At 38.7% G+C, this 22,108-nt stretch overlaps 1 protein-coding gene across 1 annotated transcript; it reads left to right on the top strand.

Annotated features, from left to right (window-relative positions):
* Positions 1-6,975: 6,975 nt before the first annotated feature.
* Positions 6,976-21,807, top strand: LOC118620050 (sterile alpha motif domain-containing protein 9-like). The gene is given in 6 exon segments (XM_036247043.1): positions 6,976-7,625; positions 9,342-9,417; positions 10,188-10,412; positions 13,353-13,442; positions 17,051-18,064; positions 18,067-21,807. Coding segments are annotated over 3 exon segments (4,803 nt in total). The 5' UTR covers positions 6,976-7,625; positions 9,342-9,417; positions 10,188-10,412; positions 13,353-13,375; the 3' UTR covers positions 21,789-21,807.
* The last annotated feature ends 301 nt before the right edge of the window (positions 21,808-22,108 follow it).

The raw sequence follows: 22,108 nt of genomic DNA on the forward strand, positions 1-22,108 counted from the left end.
AACTTAAAAGGAAAAAAAAAAAAAAGAAATATCATATATAAAGAAACAGTTTAAATAATTTCCCTAGAAATGTGTTAGTCAATTTAGTGGATAAATGAAAGGGCCTGGCTTTAGCAACAGAGTGGACAATTGACATAGGCATAAAATAGTTATAAAACTTAACTCATAATCTTCTTTTTACTTCTCCACTATATTTCCAGCATTCAAACTATTTCTCCCATTCAAAAATTTTAGAACAATCTAAGACTTCTCCCTGTCCCTCACACACCTATATCTACTTCACACATTCTAACAAGTACTAATTTTTCATGAACCCATAATATGTAAATAAAAGTAGTACATGGATATGAGAAAAATCAAACAGAACAGAAAGAAATACTATTAAAGGTGTATCTCTCTTCTTACCCTTAAGCCCCCGTCTCTTTCCTCAGATATAACCATGTTGGTTTCCTGCTACCTACCAAAAACATTTTTATGTATATATCAGCTTGTGTGTGCATATGTATATGCAGAGTCTATGTTTATGTACATTTGTATAGTTTTTAAAATTTTACACAAGTGGGATTATACAATATGACTTGGTCCACCCCTGGATTATTTCCCTTGGATTGTGGAAATCTCTATTTTTCAGTAGGGATGTATTAAAGTGATCTTCAATGGCTATATTTCAGTTGTCTGAATATACTACCAATTCCTATTTATGGCCAGTGAGGTTACTGCCAGGTTTTCTCTGGCATTGGCAAGATGCTTCAGTCAATATCTTTGTATAAATATTTGGGTGTGTTTTTGAAATTTTTAACAACATAAAGTTTTAGCAGGAAATTTTCTATATGAATTTAGTATTTTTAAGTAAACTTTTAATAGATAAATGACATATACAAAATGTATACTTATAAAAAGTGTACAACTTGATGAATTTTCACCAAGTGACATAGCTACAGAGCCATCACACAGACTGGTACACAGAATACCACCTCTATCCCAGAATGTATCCTTGTCCTCCCTCCACACCCCTACCCATCTGTCAAGGGTAACCACTACCGTGAATTCTGCTGCCATAGATTCACTTTGTCTGCTTTTGATATTTATGTAAACAGTAAATAATACCATATATATTCCCTGTATGACACCTTTCACTCAACATTATGCTGCTCAGGTGACAAGGATTCATTCAGCCTGATCACGATATAGTATTTTATCATATAACTCTACCACTACTTCTCCATTCTACTATTGAAGGATACATCATGCATAAAGCTCCTAAGAACATTCCTCTACATGACTTTTGGTGAAAAATCACATTCCTCTTTCCTGGATACACCTAGAATGTTCAGCTTGAGTAGATGATGTCAAAGAGTTTTCCACCGTGGGTGTATATGCATTTACACTGCCACTGTCAGTGTATGAGAGCTCCAGTTGCTTGATCTTAATATATATGTATATATATTGAATTCAATGTTTCCCTTTATTGTTAGCACTTTTTTTGTCCTGTTTTAAATTTCCTTCCAAGATTATTCTCATATACATCTCTGCTTACGTTTATGACTTAGTTGTTTCCCCTGCCTTCCCCAACACCAGGTATTATTAAAAGTTTTTAATTTTGGCAACATGATATGATAAAATGATATTTTATAGCATTTTGCTTTAAAAAAAAAAATTTATTGCTTTAGAGAGGGAGGAAGAGGAGAGAGAGAGAGAGGGAAATATCAAAGTGAGAAAGAAACATCAGTCAACTGCCTCCTACACACCCTCTACTGAGGATCAAACCCACAACCCAGGCACGTGCCCTGACCCAAATCAAACTGGGGAACTTTTGGTACATGGAATTGATTTTCAACCAACTGAGCCACACCATCCAGGGCTACAGTGTTTTACTTTAAAACATTTGATTATGAATGAAGTTGAAATTATTATGTTTATTGGTGGAGGTTTTTTCCTTGTAAATCCTCTTCATATGATTTGCTTAATTTTTTTAATTGAGCTCCTGGGTTTTTCTTACTGATTTGTACAGATCTTTTATAAATTAAGAAAATTGGTTCTTCATAGTTTTCCTGGTCGATCAGTGCTCTTTTTGGCTTATTTTATGATATACTTTGCAAAGTGATTTATATGTTTATACAACTCAAATTCATTGGCTTTATCTCTGTATGTCTTTTGGGGTTTATATTATGTTTTCCTTCCACACTTTAATATTTTCAAAACTTGCTCATGTTAGAGAGTGTTATAAATTTATCACAATTAAACTATTGAGTCATCTGGTATATAATATAATGTAAGGAGATTTAACTTGTCTAATTTTTCTTGGTCCTATATCAGGGAGCATGCTATAGAACTGAGACTACATAGAAACGGTGCCATTAACATCATTCTCCCAGTCAGGTTAAACCCCAAAACTTTGATTCCAAGAGAGAACACAAGCGCCTTCTCCCTGAGTCAGATCCAGTACTTACTGTATTTCAAGTATATATGCATTTCTTTCCCCTCCCTCTTTCTCCTTTCCCTCCCCCTCCTCCTTGTTCTTCTTTTCAGAAATTTTGATCACTTTTATAGCGCCTTTTGTTTTCCTACTTGCCTCTCCAGCAACTGTTCCCATTCCTTCCTCAGACAGACAGGGAAAAAGAAGTGAAACCTGTAAGTTTTAATACTGGTCCGAACTAGTGTGAAAAGCTAGAATTAACCAGAAGCTCTCCATGTCCCACACTCTCTAACCTGTTGTCCCCTCCATGGATCTTTGCTATTTGCTTCACTTTTAGACTTCATTGCTGGAGATATTTTACTTTACAAAATCTCATTTTTCTACACTCTCTCTACTACATTCCTCTGATAAGGATGGGATGGAGACCCTGAGATGACCAGAAAAGGTTTCTGGTCTCAAGGGGTTTTTGCAGCTCTCCTTTTTGTTGCTGACTGACCCATCTGGATGGTTTCTCCACAGGCCAAGAGTGTTGAAAATTTCCAGGATTTCATTTAGTCTTCCTAACCATAGGCACCTAACTAAAGGCCTCCTTTTTCTTTAGAAAATTTACAATTGCAAATTCTTTCTCTGCCCCTTTAAAATGTATGTAAACATTCTCCCAGCCTGTTGCCAGTTTTACAACTCAAGGTTGTCTTTCTTAAGAACCAGAGAACCATGTCTTTAAAACGTTAACACCAATGGAGACAGCACCCGTCTCCCAGTCGCCTGGGAAGGTGCAAGCCTAACTTAGATGGGTGCCAACTGGCAAACCCAGACGACCGAACCACAGAGAAAACATTTGCAAACTCAGGAGTTACGCCATGTGCTCCACACGTCCCCTTCCCAGCCTTCCCCTGGTAGTTCACTATTTTTCCATTAGCTCACCCAGGGCTGAAATACTTCCCAACTTTTGCTTTAGAACAATTGAGTTCAGTCTCTCTCCCCTCTATTGCCACAGTCTTGAATAAAGGTCTTCCTTGCCTCATTAACTTTATCCAGTGAAATTTTTGTATTGACACACTTCCTTCAGACTGAAACTATTACAATAACCTGGTTATTATTCAACAGGAAAGGAGAAAAAGGGGAGACTAAACAATACAGGCATGCCATTAATACAGCTTTGTCAGGAAGCTACAGTGAACACTCCCCAGGTCTGTTTCCCACATCTCAGTGGGGGAAGGTACTGGATAAAAGGAATTTAGATGCATGCCCAGTAAGGTGTGGGTGACATGGGAAAGTGCCTGCTTGTCAATCACACCTAGAAACAGGAAATTGGTCAGAATAGGAGTGGCTACTGCAAGGGTGGGAATTCTGAATATTTAAGCCCCTAAACAAAGAAAGTTCACTCTCTTTGCCCTCTCCCTTGCTGCCAGTGAGGGACTCCTGGCTTGCAGGGTTCCCACGACTTTCATTCTTCCATGTGGTTTACACCCAGATGAGGCCCACAAAATGGACTGATGGACTAATGCTGTTCCGGACCCAGCTTCACCATGGAAAGGAAACCCTGGCCCTGCACTGGCCCTGCTCTGCTGAATCCACAGCTGTCCCTTTATCAGGGCTGGGTTAAGGGAACTGATCTTTGCAACCCAAGGAATATACGTCCACACAAATAAAATTCACTCATTCTCCTGTGCTAGTCCTAGAAAATTCCTTTTCTAAAGATATTGCAAGAGCCACCCCAAGGCTCAGTGTCGGGAAATCTGTCACACTGGTTTCTCCTGCAACAAAACTACTCTCCCAGAAGGGCACCTTCTTAATCTGCGTGGGCTCTGACATCCTATGCCAGACCAGCCCTCATGGTGCTTGAGTTCCGATCGCCCATACTGGGCTGCTCCTTTGCATGTACACCCTCCTCACCTCCCTGAGGCTCTGATTTCCCTCTGAGTCATTCCTGCAGTAGATACTATTTTCACACTGTCCATCTTCTGACTCCCCACCTGAGATCACCCCTCTGGAGTGCCATTATCCTGGGCCCTGATTTACTTTTCTGGGCCACCTAGACACCCCCTCCCTTCCACCAAACATCTACCTTTCTCTACCCATATAATGATTTCAGGACTGAATTGTTTGAAAAGAGAAAGTAAGGGTACAACAGGCTACCCTAGGAAGTGCAGGAGACATAGCAACTCTACCTAATACATACAAACAAACACAGGGAGGCAGCAAAAATGAGGAGACAGAGAAACAGGTCCCAAATGAAAGAAAAGAACAAAACTCCAGGAAAAAAATAAGTGGAATGGAGATACGCAATCTAACAGATACAGAGTCCAAAACACTGCTTATAAGGATGCTCAATGAACTTAGTGAGAACTTCAGTGAACTTAGTGAGGGCCTCAAGAGCATTAAAAAGGACCAGTCAGAAATCAAGGAGGCACTAACTGAAATAAAGAATAATTTACACAGATTTAATAGTAAAGTAGGTAAAGCTAAGAAGCAAATAATCAATTTGGAAGATAAGGAAGCAAAAAACACCCAATCAGAACAGCAAAAAGAAAAAGAATCCAAAAATATGAGGATAGTGTAAGGAGCCTCTGGGACAACTTCAGGTGTACCAACATTCGCATCCTGGGGGTGCCAGAAGGAGAAGAGAGAGAACAAGAAATTGAAAACCTATTTGAAACAATAATGGCAGAAAACTTCCCTAACTTGGTAAAGGAAACAGACATACAAGTCCAGAAAGCTAGGAGACTCCCAAACAAGATGAACCCCAAGAGGCCCACACCAAGACACATCATCATGAAAATGCAAAAGGTTCAAGACAAAGAGAGAATCTTAAAAGTAGCAAAAAAAAAAAAAGCAGTTAGTTACCTACAAGGGAGTTCCCATAAGACTGTCAGCTGATTTCTCAAAAGAAACTTTGCAGGCCAGAAGGGAGTGGCAAGAAATATTCAGGGTGATGAAATGCAATGACTTACAACCAAGATTACTCTATCCTGCAAAGCTATCATTTAGAATTGATGGCTATATAAAGAGTTTCTCAGACAAGAAAAAGTTAAAGGAGTTCATCACCACCAAACCATTATTATATGAAACGTTGAAGGGTCTTTTTGAAGAAAAAAATAAAATATATGAACAAACAAAATGGCAATGAATACATAGCTATCGACAATTGAATCTACAAACAAAATGAACAGGCAGAACAGAAATATTCTCATAGATACAGAGAATATTTTGTTGGTTGCCAGATGGGAGGGGTTTGGAGGAACGGGTGAAAAAGGTGAAGGGACTAAGAAGTACAAATTGGTGGTTAGACTGACAAACCTCAAAGAAAGGGGGGAAGAAATAAACCAAAGAACTTATATGCATAACCAATGGACACAGACAACAGTGTGGGAAAAGGCGGAAGGGGGGCGGGAGTGGGGAGGAGGAGGTCAATGGGGGAAAAATGAAGAACATCTGTAATACATTCAATAAAGATAAATTAAAAAGAGAGAGAGAGAAAGTAAGGGGAAGAGGAAGAGTTCATTTATTTTATTCCAGATGTTCTTGCCCTGGTTGTACATTAGAACTGCTTAGGGAGCTTTTAAAAATGACTGATGCTTGGTCCTTTTCCTAGAGATCTATGCTTGTCCAGTAGAGGTCCTACGCATGTGTTTCTTTAAAAATTCCTCAGGTGATAAGTGAGTTGAGAGCCACTGCTCATTAGGAACAAATAGGAGTGTAGTGTAGGAGTGCAGGTGAGTTTGAAGTTCTTGAAAACGGACCTGGTGAGAAAGCCCATCTGAGGGCTTCCATTTGGTCTTTTAGATAGACAGAAATGTCATCAGGTGAGTGATGGTGGTCAGACCTGTTTAGGGGTTGTTTAGAAGAAAATTATAAATATGCTTATTCAGATAGGGAGACAAAACCTAATCAAGAACTGTAGATTACTGGGCAGTGTAGATTGTCTATTTGAAGTTATAAGCTTTCAGTGCCTGATAACATTTCTAAATATTAAATTTATATATATTTTAAAAGTATGTATAGAAAAAAATGAAAGAATTTAAACAATGGAAAATAAAGATTTTTGTTTGGATACTATGGTGTGTTTTTTTTTCCCCCACCCTTTCTTTGTATATTCTTTTTTTCCTCTTTCTCATAATTTTTTAATACTTAATTTATAAAATGTTTTATTACAGATGTCCCTCGTTTTACTACACACACACACTGCCTTTACCATACTATTGTCTGTGTTCATTGGTTATGCATATATGCATATAAGTTCTTTTGTTTATCTCCTTCTGTTCCCCTCACTCCCCTTCCCTCTGAGGTTTGTAAATATAAAAATGAACTATTATTATATTTCTAATAGAAAAAATAATGTTTTTATTTTTTAAAATTATGAAATAAATGATGATGTGGCATACAGAAGTTAGGGGCAGTATACTAGTTTGCTAGGGCTAACTAGTACCACAGAGTGGATGGCTTAAAAATCAGAGATTTATTTCTTCACAAGTCAAGAGGCTAGAAGTCTGAGACCAAGGTGTGGCAGGGTTGTTTCTTCGGAGGCCTCTCTCCTTGGCTTATAGATGGCCTATTCGCCCTGTGTCCTCACCTGGTCTCTCTGTGTGTCTGTGATCTGATCTTTTCTTACAAAGACACCAATCATATTGGATTAGGGTCTGCCCTAATGAGCTCACTTACCTTAATTACCTTTCTAAAGACCCAGTCTCCAAATACAGTCACATGCTGAGATACTGAGGATTCAACATATGAGCTTTGAGGATCACATTTCAGCCCATAAAAGGTACTTAGATCACACTGAGATTTGAGGTTTTTTTTGTTTTCTTTTTTCTGCAGTTTCTCCTCACCCTCACCCTCACACCACTGGTTCCTTATTCTTGTGGCTTAAATTCTGTCTGAATAGTTTCCAAGCAATTGTTCAAATTCACTGGAAAATTTTAAATATTTAATATTCTTCCAAATCCAAACAAGTATGACCCCAAGCAAGACTGAAACTTCCTGCAGACCTGCTTCCTCCTGCTGCCCCTGCCGGCTGCTCTCACGCAGCCTCAGAAGAGGCAGAGCATCGGGGACCAGAAAACTTCACAAGCAAATGGCTTAAGTTTTTAAAAAGGATCGTCACAATTATATGTCTCCCAGCCATCAGAAGAGGAGTAAGAAAACAAAGGCTGAAAGCAGCAGTGTCAAGTTTTTGATATAAAAAAAGAAAGTTTTCAGGAAAATCCTGGTAAGTTGCTGAATCAAACTTTATTTTTATGCTTCTGAGGGGAGACCTATTTTTTTACACTCCAGCTGTATTTTTTATGTAAATACGTGTGTTCATTCTTGTAAAAATACTGAAATTGATTAGAAATATGAATGGACAAAATATATATTCATATATTTAACTGATACTAAATTTTTAAGTATATTTAGGGTAATAAGACATCGTAAACAAGTTCAGGATTTTAAGCATAAAATACTGTAAAGGAACCAAGGGTCGTGTAAAATTATGCCAAATTCTGTCTTCCATAACTTAAATGTTCTTAAACATTTTACATTTCATCAATGATACACTGCAAAGGCGATTTTTCTATCCTTTAAATTCAGCCCATACAGTAATCTGGTTAAAAATTCAACTGAAAAATACTTGAGAAAATGAAACTTAACTTGTTTGTGGTAGTTTCAGTTTGTCCGACCATTAGAGGAGTGTGTGTGTGAACATGGAAAGTGGAAGAAGAGAAAGAAAGAAAGGATGCCTGCAACATTTTTGTGGTTGTTCATTTATTTTATTAAAAATATTTAAATATAGAAGAGATGTGCTAGTTGAAGGGTGTTCCTTTCACTATTCTTTCAAATCTTCTACATGTTTAAAAATTTTCGTAGTAGAAAGTTTGGAGAAACATGTGTCCCTTAAACAGTTCCTAAGTCCAATCAATTTCATTTAAATTTTCTGTGACATAATTTTTTGATGTAATAGATTCTCAATAAATATGTTCTCCAGTAAAACTAGAAAAGGACTAGTTCTGTTCTGCCTACATCTCTACTTCCTGGTAGACAGTTTCCTGAACATGACTCTTGCAAACTCAGAAAAGGCAACTAATCTAACAGCTCCTGATCAAAGAAACTCTTAAATAATTATGTCAAGTTGCTGATACAAAAAGAGGAAGTTTTCAGTAAAGCCTTGGTAAATTTCTAATCATTAAAGATATGTTTCATTAACTTTCTTTAAAAGCTATCTTTTAAAACTCATTCTAGCCCTGGCCGGTCAGCCAGCGGTCCAGAGAGACGCGGGTTCGGTTTCTGCTAAGGGCATGCACCACGGTTGCAGTTTTTCCCTGGCCCTGGTTGGGTTGTGTGGGTGGCAGCAGCTCGATTTATCTCTCTCCCTTCGATGTTTCTCTCTCTCCCTCCCACTCTATCTAAACAAATATCAGAAAATGTCCTTGGGTGAGGATTAAAAACAAAAAGAAAACTCATTCTAAAAACTAATCCGAACTATGGAAATGAATTTACTTTCAAGTGCATGTAAGCTATTTCTAAGAAAACGATTCTAAAAGGAATGAAAATCTCACTGCTTTTATATACATATTGCTGTATGTAACTTACTGACTGCAGAATTCTTTTACAAAGAAACCTTCCCACAAGCATGGTGCAGGGTGTTCCTGGAGGTGGAAGGCTCGGGGGATGAGGGTGAAGAGCTAAGTAAAATATACATCAGAAGATCAGGAATTGAAACATACCAAACTGTGCAGAAAATTGTAGCCAAGTGCAGTTATACCAAACACTGCCCTCTGTAACGCAAGATGATATCAGAAGTTTATATCTAGTTAAAGATTAAACACTCCAAAATTTAATTATTTTACTTAAGGATTTTCTTCATAAATTGCTTGCACAGAAACTATGCAAAGAAATACGTAATTTTCATGAGTACTTTGTAAAATGAAACTAACTTGCTTTGCAGTTTTGTTTCTGGAACATCAGAGCAGGGCGTGGACCCGCTGGTCTGCAGCCAAGATTGCAAGAATTCCTTCCTGGAGGTAAGAACATCTGTGGGCTGCTGAGGCCCAGCCTCCTAGAGACAGGGCAGGTGCTTGCCCTGCTGGTTTGACACTTCCTGATCACGCCCGTCCCCTAACTGAGAAAATATAAGTCCCTAGGAAATAGATTCTGGAATTAAGTCCATAAGGAAAACTCTGGGGTTCAGAATGTTCCCAGAACAGAATAAAGGAGATAAGGTGGAGGTCTTCTCCCCAGCTCCAACCAGAGCAACACCTTCGCCCATTTCAAGAAGCAGAACAGAAACAACAACCAAGACAACTCTGGTTCTGGTGCAATTACTCTGCACCATGAATGGGAAACAGGTTGGCTGAAAGCAGACAATTTAAACTTGATGTTATTGTCCTGATCACAACTACTTCCGCTTTATTTACACTAAGGAGCTTCTTGACAGATATAAAGGCCCCCTGTGCTTAAACAATATGCCAACACTTCGGGATGCAAATCCAATCAGGTGATTTCACAAAAGGACTTCCTGAACCTCAGGACAGTGAAGTAGACTACAGTTCTATATAAATATGAACAAGTCATCACCTTAAACTAGGTTGAAGATGCTGATTATGCCAAGGAATTATGTCAAAGCATTATTAAAACCTTCTTGCCCAAATCATTGCCACTTTGAATTAAATACATGACTTCACCAAATATGGATCTTAGAGCGTATAATATGCTCATAACTGACAGAGTGAAAAATTCATGTGAAAGCATTACCAAATATATAGTAACTTCAAACCAATTTGTATCTTCTCAGCTTCCATCATACGAATGGGCAGCTGAGAAATGTTTTGATGTTATAAAAGGTCTTCATCTTTGAACATTGGGGGATCTGTAAGACAAGGTGAAAAGACCAGTTTGGGCAGGACAGACATCATTCACCCTTTCTGAGACAAGTGCTTCCATCTCCCTGGTGGGTCCCCACAGAACTCTAATAATAAAGGAGAAAACGAGGAAGCTGTCTCCCTGTAAGGGCACAAAGGTAAGCCTTTCCACCATCCCCATCTCTCTCTCTCTTTCTCTCTCACTCTCTCTCTTTCTTACACACACACACACACACACACACACACACACACACACACGCTGTCTCTGGGCATGTAGTGGCCAATAAGCAGGAAATCCTTCATGTGCAACTTCTTGTAGAATGCTGGAGTACTCTGGCTAAGATAAGATACTGCCTCAGATATGAACAGAATAACTCTGTACAGTGATAAGACCATCTCCAGAGGAGAGTCCATTTGCCCAGAGTAGCAAGTGCAATTAACATAGCAGAGGGTGATGCTGAGGCCCCTGGAGGCCCGGCTCACTGAGCACCTAGGATAGAAAACCCTGAATGAGAAATGTGCTCCTTCAGGGATGCAAGTGAGACAGCAAACGCTAATAAGAAGTGTCTAGAAACTGGGGCTCAGGTTGCCATAATGCACCTGTGGAAGAAAAACATATGTGTACTAACTTTTCTTTTAAAAAGAAATTCAACTCCTTTCTTGCTCATTATAACCATCTAACTTGGAAGCTGGACTTGGATCTGGCTCAAAGGATGACAAAATGAAGAAATTTCAAAACCACAATGAGATCTCACCTCACACCTGTGAGAATGGCTATTATCAAAAAGACAAAAATAACAAGTATTGGTGAGAATATAGAGAATAGAGAACCCTTAGGCACTGTTGGTGGGAATGTGAATTCGTGCAGTCACCATTGGAAAACAGTAGGGAGGTTCCTCAAAAATTAAAAATAGAACCACCATATGACCCAGATATTTCACTTCTGGGTATTTATCCAAAGAAAACAAAAACACTATCTCGAAAAGATACCTGCACCCTTATGTTCACTGCGGCATTATTTACAATAGCCAAGACACGAAAACAATCTAAGTGTCCAATGAGGGATGAATGGGGAAAGAAAATGCAGTGTATACATAAAATGGAGTATTATTCAATCATAAGAAACAAAGAAATCTAGCCCTGGCCAGTTTGGCTCAGCAGTTAGAGCATTGGCCCACGGTCCACAGGGACCCAGGTTTGGTTCCCACTAAGGGCACGTACCTCAGTTGCAATTCATCCCCAGCCCCAATTGGGGTCATGTGGGTGGCATCCAGTCAATGTGTCTCTCTCAAATAGATGTTTCTCTCTCTCTCTCTTCTTCCTTCTCTTCCTCTCGCTCTATCTGAACATGAATGCAAAAAAGTCCTCGGGTGAGGATAAAAAACAGAAAGAAAGAAATCTAGCCATTTGGGACAACATGGATAGACCTGGAAGGCATTATTACACTAAGTGAAATAAGTCAGACATGGAAGAACAAATACTGTATGATTTCACTTATATGTGGAATCTTAAAAAAGAAAAATAAGAGAAAGAACAGATTGGTGATCAAAGGCAGGGGACCCTGGTGGGTAAAATGGGTAAAGGTAGGAAAAAGGAAATTTTCCAAGTCCTTTATTTCATAGGCAGTGCTAACATGGATTTCCAAAAATACTATTCAAGCATCCCACTACGCTAAAATCTTAATTTATTCATTCAACGAACATTCACTGAGTACTTAGCTTATGTCAGGCCCTAGGGATTCACCAGTGAACAGAGAATAAAAATGTCTGCTCTGGTTGATGTTACATTTGAGTTGCTGACACAGAGAATGAGAAAGATGATTAAGTAAAATACAGTATGTAAATTCTTTTTAAAAAAGAGCCCTGGCCTGCGGGGTTCAGTGGTTAGAGGATCGGCCCCTGCACCTGAAGGGTTGCAGTTTCAAAGCCAGATCAACGGCACATACCTAGGTGGTAGGTTTGATCCTCAGCCCCAGTCAGGACAAGTGCTGGAAGCAACCAATCAATGTGTCTCTCTCACATCGAGATCTCTCCCTCTCTCTTTCTCTCCCCGTCCTCCCTCCCTTCCACTCTCTCTAAAAATCAATGGAAAAAAATAATCCTCTGGTGAGGATTTAAAAAGAAAAGCGGTAGCAGGGTAGGGTGATGGAACGTGCTAGAGGAAGGACTGAAATTTCAGAAGGGTAGCCCAAAAAGGCCTTACTGAATTTGAACAAAGGGCTGAAGTGAGTGAGAGTGAGCTCTGTGTCTGGAGAAACAGCACTCCCAGCAAAGGCATGGCTGCTACACAGACCTGATGCAGCAGCATGCCTGGTGAGTTTGGGCAAGTCAACAGATAAGTGAGATCATGTGGTATTTGACTTCTTCTGATTGGCTTATTTCACTTAGCATAATACTCTCCAGGTCCCTCCATGTTGTCTCAAGGGATAAGAAATATTTCTTTCTTACAGCTGCTGTTAATTTTTTTTAATGTTATTTTGATGTGTGTGGCTCTTAGGAAGTCTCTCCCTGGCCCTGAGACTTAAAAAGATAAATCCCTACAAAGTGGCCATTGTAGGTCCCGACCTTGGTCAGTCCTCAAAAGCATCTCTGAAAGCCATTCCTTTACACTTCGGAACACATATGGATGGTGAACCCACCTTGGAAGGCTAGGGAAAGAGCAACCTACCTGTTTCCTACCTGGAACTTCACAAGACTCCCAAACACAAGGAAAACTGGAATTCCCAGGGGATGCACTCAGCCTGTTACAGGGTTTGTCTGCACCCAAGACAAGGCTCTCAGCAGTCCTCAAAATTCAAGCAAAGAACAGATTTGAAACCTTTGGATTTTCAGCCAACAGACCAGAAAGTGGCAGAGTAAGGGCTTACAAAAACAAGAGCATTTCACAGAGCAAAGTCACTTCTATAAAATCAGACCTAGGAAAACGAAACCAAAAGCAGACCACAGGCTTCCTTCGCCTTACCTGCCTGCCAGTTCCGACTCGCCCATTTCTGAGACACTGTTGTTTCTGAGCCAGTTAGACCTTGGACTGAGGTAAAAGCAGGGTATAAATACACACTCAGGAAAACTGAAGGAAGAAATGTCTCTCTGACATTGCAGGAGGAAGAAAACACAGACCTTAGATGTTTTCTGCTCTAAAACACGAGATATCCCTCTCATTTATAAGAAGACATTTGCAAGACAATCAAGGTAAGTATTGCAAATCTCTCTTATTAATATTATTACCACTATCTACAGCAGCATTTTATTGAATAGGAAGGAATCTACTTTTCAATTAGAAAACTGAAATATACCTCAAATCAAAACTAATATTTAAGCCTAGATAGTCTAGACTTCATTGCTGGGACAGGATTCAGCTTGAAAAATGAGTCATAACACTCCACAAAAGATGCAATTGTAAACTAAAGGCACTTTTACTGATGAAATCCTCCAAGGCATTAGCATCTTCAGAAAGAACATATCATGAAAATTGAAAGATGTGCTTCACAATAATCCAAGATACTGGCCACCATCTACTCTAAGAAGCAGGAAGGTGCCAGAAAATCAAACCCCCCAAAGATGGTCAGATATTTAGCGTCAGGTGATAGATATAGAGAGAAAAACCAGAGACAGAGAGGCAAAGAGAGAGACAAACTGCTAGAGGAAATCCTTGAAATTATGGCAGCTGTATGCTTTTGTTCAAGATTCCAGGTTTTATGTCTGATGTCCTCCAATTCAGGGAACAAGGGGGTGGGGGGCTACATTTCTAAATAAAGGCCTGACATTCAATTCTCTTTAGAAAATGGCAAACCCTACAGCTAACCCTTCAGTTAATACATATATGTGGGTTCAATCATGTAACAGATTGTTCCCTTTTATGTACGGGTCGCTGAGAAGCTCAGAAACAAAATTTCAGATCCCTTCTAATGAAATCTGTAAAATTGAAAAGTTATTTTAGGCACTAACTTGACTCCATGGCTTCATTTTTTGCCAGCTTCTATCTTCCCCAATTAGCCTTCCCCCCGATTTCTTTACCCAGGGGTTTTCACATATGCCTGATCCTGCATGACTTTCTGAATCATCTAACAACCATTTAGGAACAAGGGAGGATATAAAGGAATCCTTAATATGTGAAACATCTCTGACCAGTAATGTAAATGTGGAAAACATAGAAGTTAGCAATCATTCCTCTAATGTGGTGGTTTTCACCCTCTTTCATCTCTTGGTACACATGAACTATTTACTAAAATTCTGCGGCACACCAAAAAATATATATTTTGCCAAGCTGAGAAAAAAAAAATAGGTGTGATTTTCATTCATTCACTTTGGGCAGCTATTGTGTTGGCTCTTGTCATTTTTTTATTTGCCAATCTAAGAGAAAAGAGGTCAGTGCCCCCTGACTAAATAATCAAGTATTACATGTTGTAAAAATTCTTGCTGCACACCAGTTGAAAATCGCTGCTCTAGTTCATATTCTCCCAGAGTAGCATCTTCAACAATTTTTTTAAAGTAAGTTCTTGAAAGGCATAGCTATCAAATCTCTAAAAAAGGCTTTAGACCAGTGGTTCTCAACCTTCCTAATGCCATGACCCTTTAATACAGTTCCTCATGTTGTGGTGACCCCCAACCATAAAATTATGAAGTATCATTGCTACTTCATAACTGTAATTTTGCTACTGTTATGTCTTAGGTGACCCCTGTAAAAGGGTCGTTCAATTCCCAAAGGGGTCGCGACTCACAGGTTGAGAACCGCTGCTTTAGAGGAAGCAGTGAATCATGACGTAAAGATCACAGACAACAGTATGGTGCTTACCAGAGGGGAACAGGGTGTGGGAGGATGAAGGGGGTACAGGGGAACAAATACATGGTGACAAGAGGAGCCTACACTTTGGGTGGTGACCATATAATGCAATATACAGATGATCTTTCATAGAATTGTATACTTGTAAACTTATATGATGTAAATAAATGATGTCATTAAATGATGTCATCCCAGTGAATTTAATTTAAATAAAAACAGAAAATATCCATAATCTGGTAGAGAAAACAGTTAAATGCCATTTCTTATTTATTTGCTCACATTCCCAGCCAGACATTCAGGCCCAGCTCCCCTTCACCTGGCTTTATGTTTTCACAGGTACACGGTATGCAGCTCATGCACAAATCAACTAATCCATCTAATTCAACGCTCAGTCTCATAGTCTGATTTTTGAGGTTTTGCAGAGCAGACTAGGGCAGAGTTTATAAAACTGTTATTGGAAATCAGGGAAACCCCTGTAGTATACTTGTAGGATGTTGCAAGAGTTGGGGCCTCAGAATGCCGGGTATGAAGATTCAGGAGTCTGAACACAGATAACAACAGAACGATCAGGGGCCCCCTGCTTTAGACATTACAACAGGGTGCAACAGGGTGGAGTAGATGAAATTTAGCAAATGGACACATGAAAATGACATATAGGAAGTTCCTAGAGGAGGGTGGGATTGGGTTTTAGACAATATTAAACCAGTAGGAATCAACAGTGGTATGTAAAACTAAAAGCTAATCCCGGGATCTGAGGCTGCAATAATAAATCTCTAGTAATAACTTTCAGACTTCAGATGCCCAGAACTGAGTTAATCATTATCTTTGATTGGTAACATACCATTATCTTTTCCTATGTAAGTACCTCTTTTATTTTATTCATTAGTTCATTTTACCATGAATTTTGGAGGCGTCATTGGCTTTTAACATGAAGTATAAATGAACAAATCTTGGCCTGGCTGGATAGGCCCAATGGTTAGGGTGAAGGATCTCGGGTTCCTTTCCGGCCACTGGTCTGCAGGCTCCATCCCTATCTGATCCAGACACTGCAACTTGAGATCTACTCACAACCTTATCTTTACAGGAGAATATTCAAGACAAATTTTTAAAAGTACTAATGCCTAAAATCCACTACAGTTCCCCAACCAATTAAATCAGAGTCTCAGAATGTGGAGTCCCAGTGGTACGAATGTGAACCAAGGCTGAGAACCCCTGATCCAGGATATTCAGCTCTTGCAATTCATAAAATTATATAATTCATCAAAAAGTATATAATTGTAAGACCTTCATTAGTCTCATATCAATAAGTTAGGCTAAAATTGTTTTAACAAATTTAAAACTCATAGCATTATCTTAATCTAATTAATTTGAGGCAGAAAACACCAGTGTGACTACAGTAACTCTGTAGTACCTCTAAGGACCACAAGACTTAGCCTACCAAATCCATTTTCCAACATCTTCCTACCACATCCCTCAAAGCTCCAGCCCTGGTGGCCTAACAGCATGAGTTCCTAACAACAATGGGTGATGAGTCAGCCAACTGCCTTGTTACTATATAACAAAAATGGCCAGTTTCCTAGCTGCAGATGAAGTTTCCTATTCTCCGACCCACCTCCACGTATCCAACTTGGTATTTTAAAGTTTATTTGCAGTATTAAGCTATGGGAACCAATTTCTGTATTAGTTAAGATTCTGGTTTTGATGTACAAAAATAAAAAACTTTCACCAAGTTAAGCTTAAGAAGGAAAATTATTATAAGCATAAAGAGGTATGCCACCCTACTTAGCAGGTACTGCTTATTTCATAATCATAGTTATAATCATCTAGGAAACAAGGATGCTATAATTGGAACTATAAAACAGTTAAAATAAGTACCAAGTACTGTTAAGAATCAACCTTGAACACGACTTTATATATGTTCTTTATATGAATGTATGAACGTATATACATAATTTACTCTGTGACTTCAATAATAAGTGTCTACTAACAAACTTATTGTATTATGTTTCCAAGGAAGAAAGTTGCAGCTGTAATATGAGTGAACAAGTAAATCCACCTGAAAGGATTAAAGACTGGAACAAAGAGCATGTGAAACAATGGGTAACCAAAGACCTTAACATTGATGAGAAATATGGGCAGATTCTGTCCAATGAAGAAGTGACAGGATTAGTCCTGCAGGAATTAACTGAAAAGGACCTGAGAGACATGGGGCTACCACGGGGTCCAGCAGCTTTAATAAAACGTACGTACGACAGATTGAATAATAGTTTCCCCGAAAATCACAGTGAGGATTCTGAACAATTAGAGCATACAAAACCCTCCAAAAAAAAACACCAAAAAAAGCCACAAAAGGCAAAAAAAGAAGAGGAACAATCAATGTTATCCGGAGATACCAAAGAACAAGAATCAGTTCTTATGAAAGAAAATGCATTAAGTGAAGTAGCGACCACTAAAGACAAAACAAAGAATAAGGTGAAAACTGAGCAGTTGACTTGCATGCCATATCCTTTTGATCAGTTCCATAGCAGCCATTACTACATAGAACATTATCTTCTACAACCTGAAACAGGACCACTCAATCTCATAGACCCAATACATGAGTTCAAAGCCCTCACAAACACAGAAACAGCCACAGAAAAGGACATTCAGATGAAATTTAGCAATGAAGTCTTCCGATTTGCATCTGCTTGTATGAATTCACGCACCAATGGCACCATCCATTTTGGAGTCCTGGACAAACCCCATGGAGAAATTATGGGTGTGAAAGTCACCAGTAAAAATGTCTTCATTGACCACTTCAATCAAATGATCAAAAAGTATTTTGAAGACAGTGACATCAGTGAAGCCAAGAAGTGCATTCGGGAGCCAAGGTTTGTGGAAGTCTTACTGCAGAACAATACACCATCTGACAGATTTGTCATTGAAGTAGATGTTATCCCAAAGCACTCTGTATGTAAAGAAAAGTGTTTCTACATCAAAATGCAAATCTGTAAAACTGGAACATGGAAACAAAATGAAGAACATTCACTGTTTGTGGGGCTAGCTCTAAGGATATCCTGGCCAATACCAAGCAACGAGATGTGGAATTCAAAGCATTTTTTGAAAAACTAAAGTCACTAGCAGAATCTAGAAGAGAGGCTGAAGAATATGAGATGAAGGCAAATAAGGAGGAGAGTGAAGGACAAAAGCTGGTTAAACTTCTCATAGGAAACCGAGAGTCACTGGATAATTCATACTACAATTGGTACATTCTTGTAACAAATAAATGCCATCCAAACCAAACAAAGAACTTAGATTTTGTAAAGGAAATTAAGTGGTTTGCTGTTTTGGAGTTTGATCCTGAATCTGAGAGCAAGGGGGTGGCCAAAGCTTACAAAAAAAGCCGGGTAGCAAACCTTCATTTTCCAAGACAATATGAGGAAAAGACAACTACCATAGGGGAGAAAATTTCTAGCCTGAACCTTTATGATCAGCCCAGCTGGATCTTCTGCAATGGCAGATCAGACTTGAAAGATGAGAGGTACAAACCTCTAGAACCACATTTATGGCACAGGGAAAGAGCTTCCGAAGTCAAGAAACTGATTTTCTTTCTCGTAGATGAAAATGTAATGACAAGAGGGAAATTTTTGGTAGTGTTTCTATTACTCTCCCCAGTGGAAAACCCAGGAGATCCACTCATTGAAACCTTCTCTAATTTCTATCAAGAACTCAATGGAATGGAAAGTATAATGTGTATCTGTGTAAATTCACAGATTTTTCAAAAATGGCAAGATCTACTACGAGCAAGATTGACAATTGGAGATGAATTGACTAACCACAGTATTTCCACTTTAAATTTAGAATTAATAAACAGTACTATCCTTACACTAAAACCAGTCACTCAGTCACCAAGAAGGTTTTTGCCCGCCCGAGGATCAGCTTCAGTTATCCTAGAGAAGAAGGAGGAGGAGATCTTGACTGCACTGGAAATTCTCTGTGAAAATCAGTGTAGAGACACAGATATAGAGAAAAATGAATCCAAATTCCAAGAATTTAAGAAAACACAAGAAGAGCACTTCTATCGAGGTGGCAAAGTATCCTGGTGGAACTTCTATTTTTCTTCTAAAAACTATACTTTAGCTTTTGTCAAAAGAAAAGGGTATGATGACCTTAAATCACTGATTCAGAATTGTTCAAAGTCTCCTAAACAAATATTTGTAAGAATTATCAATCTTTATCATCATCCAGGCTGTGGGGGAACTACATTGGCTATGAATGTTCTCTGGGACCTAAGGAAAAACTTCAGGTGTGCTGTGCTAAAAAACAAAGCCATTGACTTTGCAGAAATTGGAGAACAAGTAACCAAGTTGATTACCTATAAGGCAACCAGCCATCAGGATTACATTCCTGTACTTCTCCTAGTGGATGATTTTGAAGAACAGGAAAATGTCTACGTTCTACAGAATACCATCCATTCCATTTTAGCAGAGAAGGGTTTGCGATATGAAAAAACACTGGTAATTATCTTAAACTGCATGCGATCCCGGAATCCTGATGAAAGTGCAAAATCAGCAGACAGCATTGCACTAAAATACCAACTAACTCCTGACGAACAAAGAGCTTTTGAGGCCAAACTGGAGGAAATGGAAAAGCAACACAAGAACTGTGAAAACTTTTATTCGTTCATGATCATGAAAGAAAATTTTGATAAAACATATATAGAAAATGTAGTCAAGAATATCCTAAAAGGACAGAATATGGACAGCAAGGAAGCACAGCTTATTTCTTTCCTGGCTCTACTCAACTCTTATGTTACTGATTTTACAATGTCAGTGTCACAGTGTGAAATTTTTTTGGGAATCACAAGCACTAGTACGCCCTGGAAACGTGAAAGTCTCGAAGACAAGATGGGAACCTATTCTACGCTTCTAATAAACACAGAAGTCGCAGAATATCGGGGGTATAAAGGCGTGCGCATCATTCACCCTCTGATTGCCACTTGCTGTCTAGAGGAACTGCAAAGAAGCTGTCACTTGAATAAGTGTCAAATTGCATTAAAGATATTAAAAGAGAATTTATTCTATGTTTCTGGAATAGGAAGAGACAAATTTCAACATGACGTGCAAACTCTTCTGCTTACAAGGCAGCGCAAAGAGTATGGAGATGAAACAGACACTTTGTTTTCTCCGTTAATTGAAGCTTTACAGAACGATGAAGTTGAAAGGGTCTTGACTGAAGGAAGTATTCGATTCCCACAAAATGCATTCATTTGTCAGGCCTTAGCAAGACATTTCTACTATAAAGAGAAGGACTTTGACATGGCTCTGGATTGGGCAAATAAGGCCAAAATGAGAGCACCTAAAAATTCCTATATCTCAGATACACTTGGTCAGGTCTACAAAAGTAAAATCAAATGGTGGTTGGATGAAAACAAAAACCGTAAGGAAATCACTGTTAATGATCTAAATATTTACCTAGAAGCTGCAGAAAATGCATCAAGAGCTTTCAAAAAATCCCAAGAAGAAACTGATAGGAAAGATTATGAAACAGAGACCTGGTCACTACAAAAGTCCAAAAGAAAATATGACATGTATAATACAGCTGGTTTCTTGGGTGAAATAGAAGTTGGTCTTTATACTATTCAGATTCTCCAGCTTACTCCTTGTTTCCACAAAGAAAATGAATCATCTAAAAAAATTATGGCAGAATTTTTATCAGGAAAGTGGAGTATCCCTACAAAACCAAAAAATGAGTATTATTCAGCTCTTAGTAACTTCACATCCTACTTACAAAATTTACAACCAGCTATGAAAAAGTGCTTTGACTTTTTTGCTGATTACATGGTTCTTTTGAAATTAAGGAATACCCAAAAGGAAACAGCAGAATACTTATTAAGCAAGAAAATCAGTCATTTTTTCAGTAAGTACAGGGAATATTTCTGCCATGTGGACTTGGGTCCATTACAAAGCAAAGAGAGTCTGTTACTCCAAGAGGAGAATTGCAGGAAAAGTCTAGAAGCTTTGAAAGCAGATGGATTTTCTGGACTTCTAGAATATCTTAATCCAAATCACAAAGAGGCCACAACCTTTATGGAAAATATAGTGGAGAAATATGCTCTCCTCTTGCAGCAAAATCCAAATACACGGCTGGCAAAAGACAAACAAAATTTCATTTTGGCCAACATTATTCTCAGTTGTCTAAAACCTACCTCCAAGTTCATTCAGCCACTTATCACCCTTAAAAAGCAGCTCCGAGAAGTGTTACAATTTGTAGGACTAAGTCACCAATATCCAGACCCTTATTTCTTGGCCTGCCTCCTGTTCTGGCCAGAAAATGAAGAGCTAGATGAAGATGCCAAACTATTGGAAAAGTATGTTTCATCCTTAAATAGATCCTTCAAGAGACAGTACAGGAGCATGTGCAGGTCCAAGCAGGCAAGCACACTTTTCTACCTGGGGAAGAACAGAGGTCTCAACCGTCTTATTCACAAGGCCGAGATAGAGCAGCACTTTGGTAAAGTACAAAATATAAATTTCTTCTGGCAGAGCGGAAATGTGTGGAAAAAAGAGAAAGTAAAAAATCTCCTGTGTCGTCTCACTGGTCTGGCTGAGGGCAAGAAACTCTCTATCGAATATGGAACAGAGAAAAAAATAAAAATACCAGTGACATCTGTTTATTCAGGTCCACTCAGAAGTGGTGGCAACATAGAAAGAGTATCCTTCTACCTAGGGTTTTCCATTGAAGGCCCTCTAGCATATGATATACAAGTTATTTAAGACATTGTATTAGCTCAAAAATGTTGCTGTCTGATCATATTCCCTCTATCCCCATGGCATTTTGACAGCATTATTTACTTACCTGCAATCACAGATTTTGATTTGACTCTGCAAATAAATTATAAGCCTTTGTAGGGCATCAAACATGCCTACACACAGAGCTTGGCACACAGAAGAATCCATTGTTCAATGTTTTATATATGTGCTCTCAACTAACACATTTGATTAAGAAATTAACACAGTTGATATTCCACTGGTCACATCATTACTGGTTATATGTCAATAAAATCTGTTTTAATTCTATCATTCTTATGAATTTT

This window comes from Molossus molossus, unplaced genomic scaffold (genome assembly GCF_014108415.1).
Source record: "Molossus molossus isolate mMolMol1 unplaced genomic scaffold, mMolMol1.p scaffold_m16_p_7, whole genome shotgun sequence".
Lineage (NCBI taxonomy): Eukaryota > Metazoa > Chordata > Mammalia > Chiroptera > Molossidae > Molossus > Molossus molossus.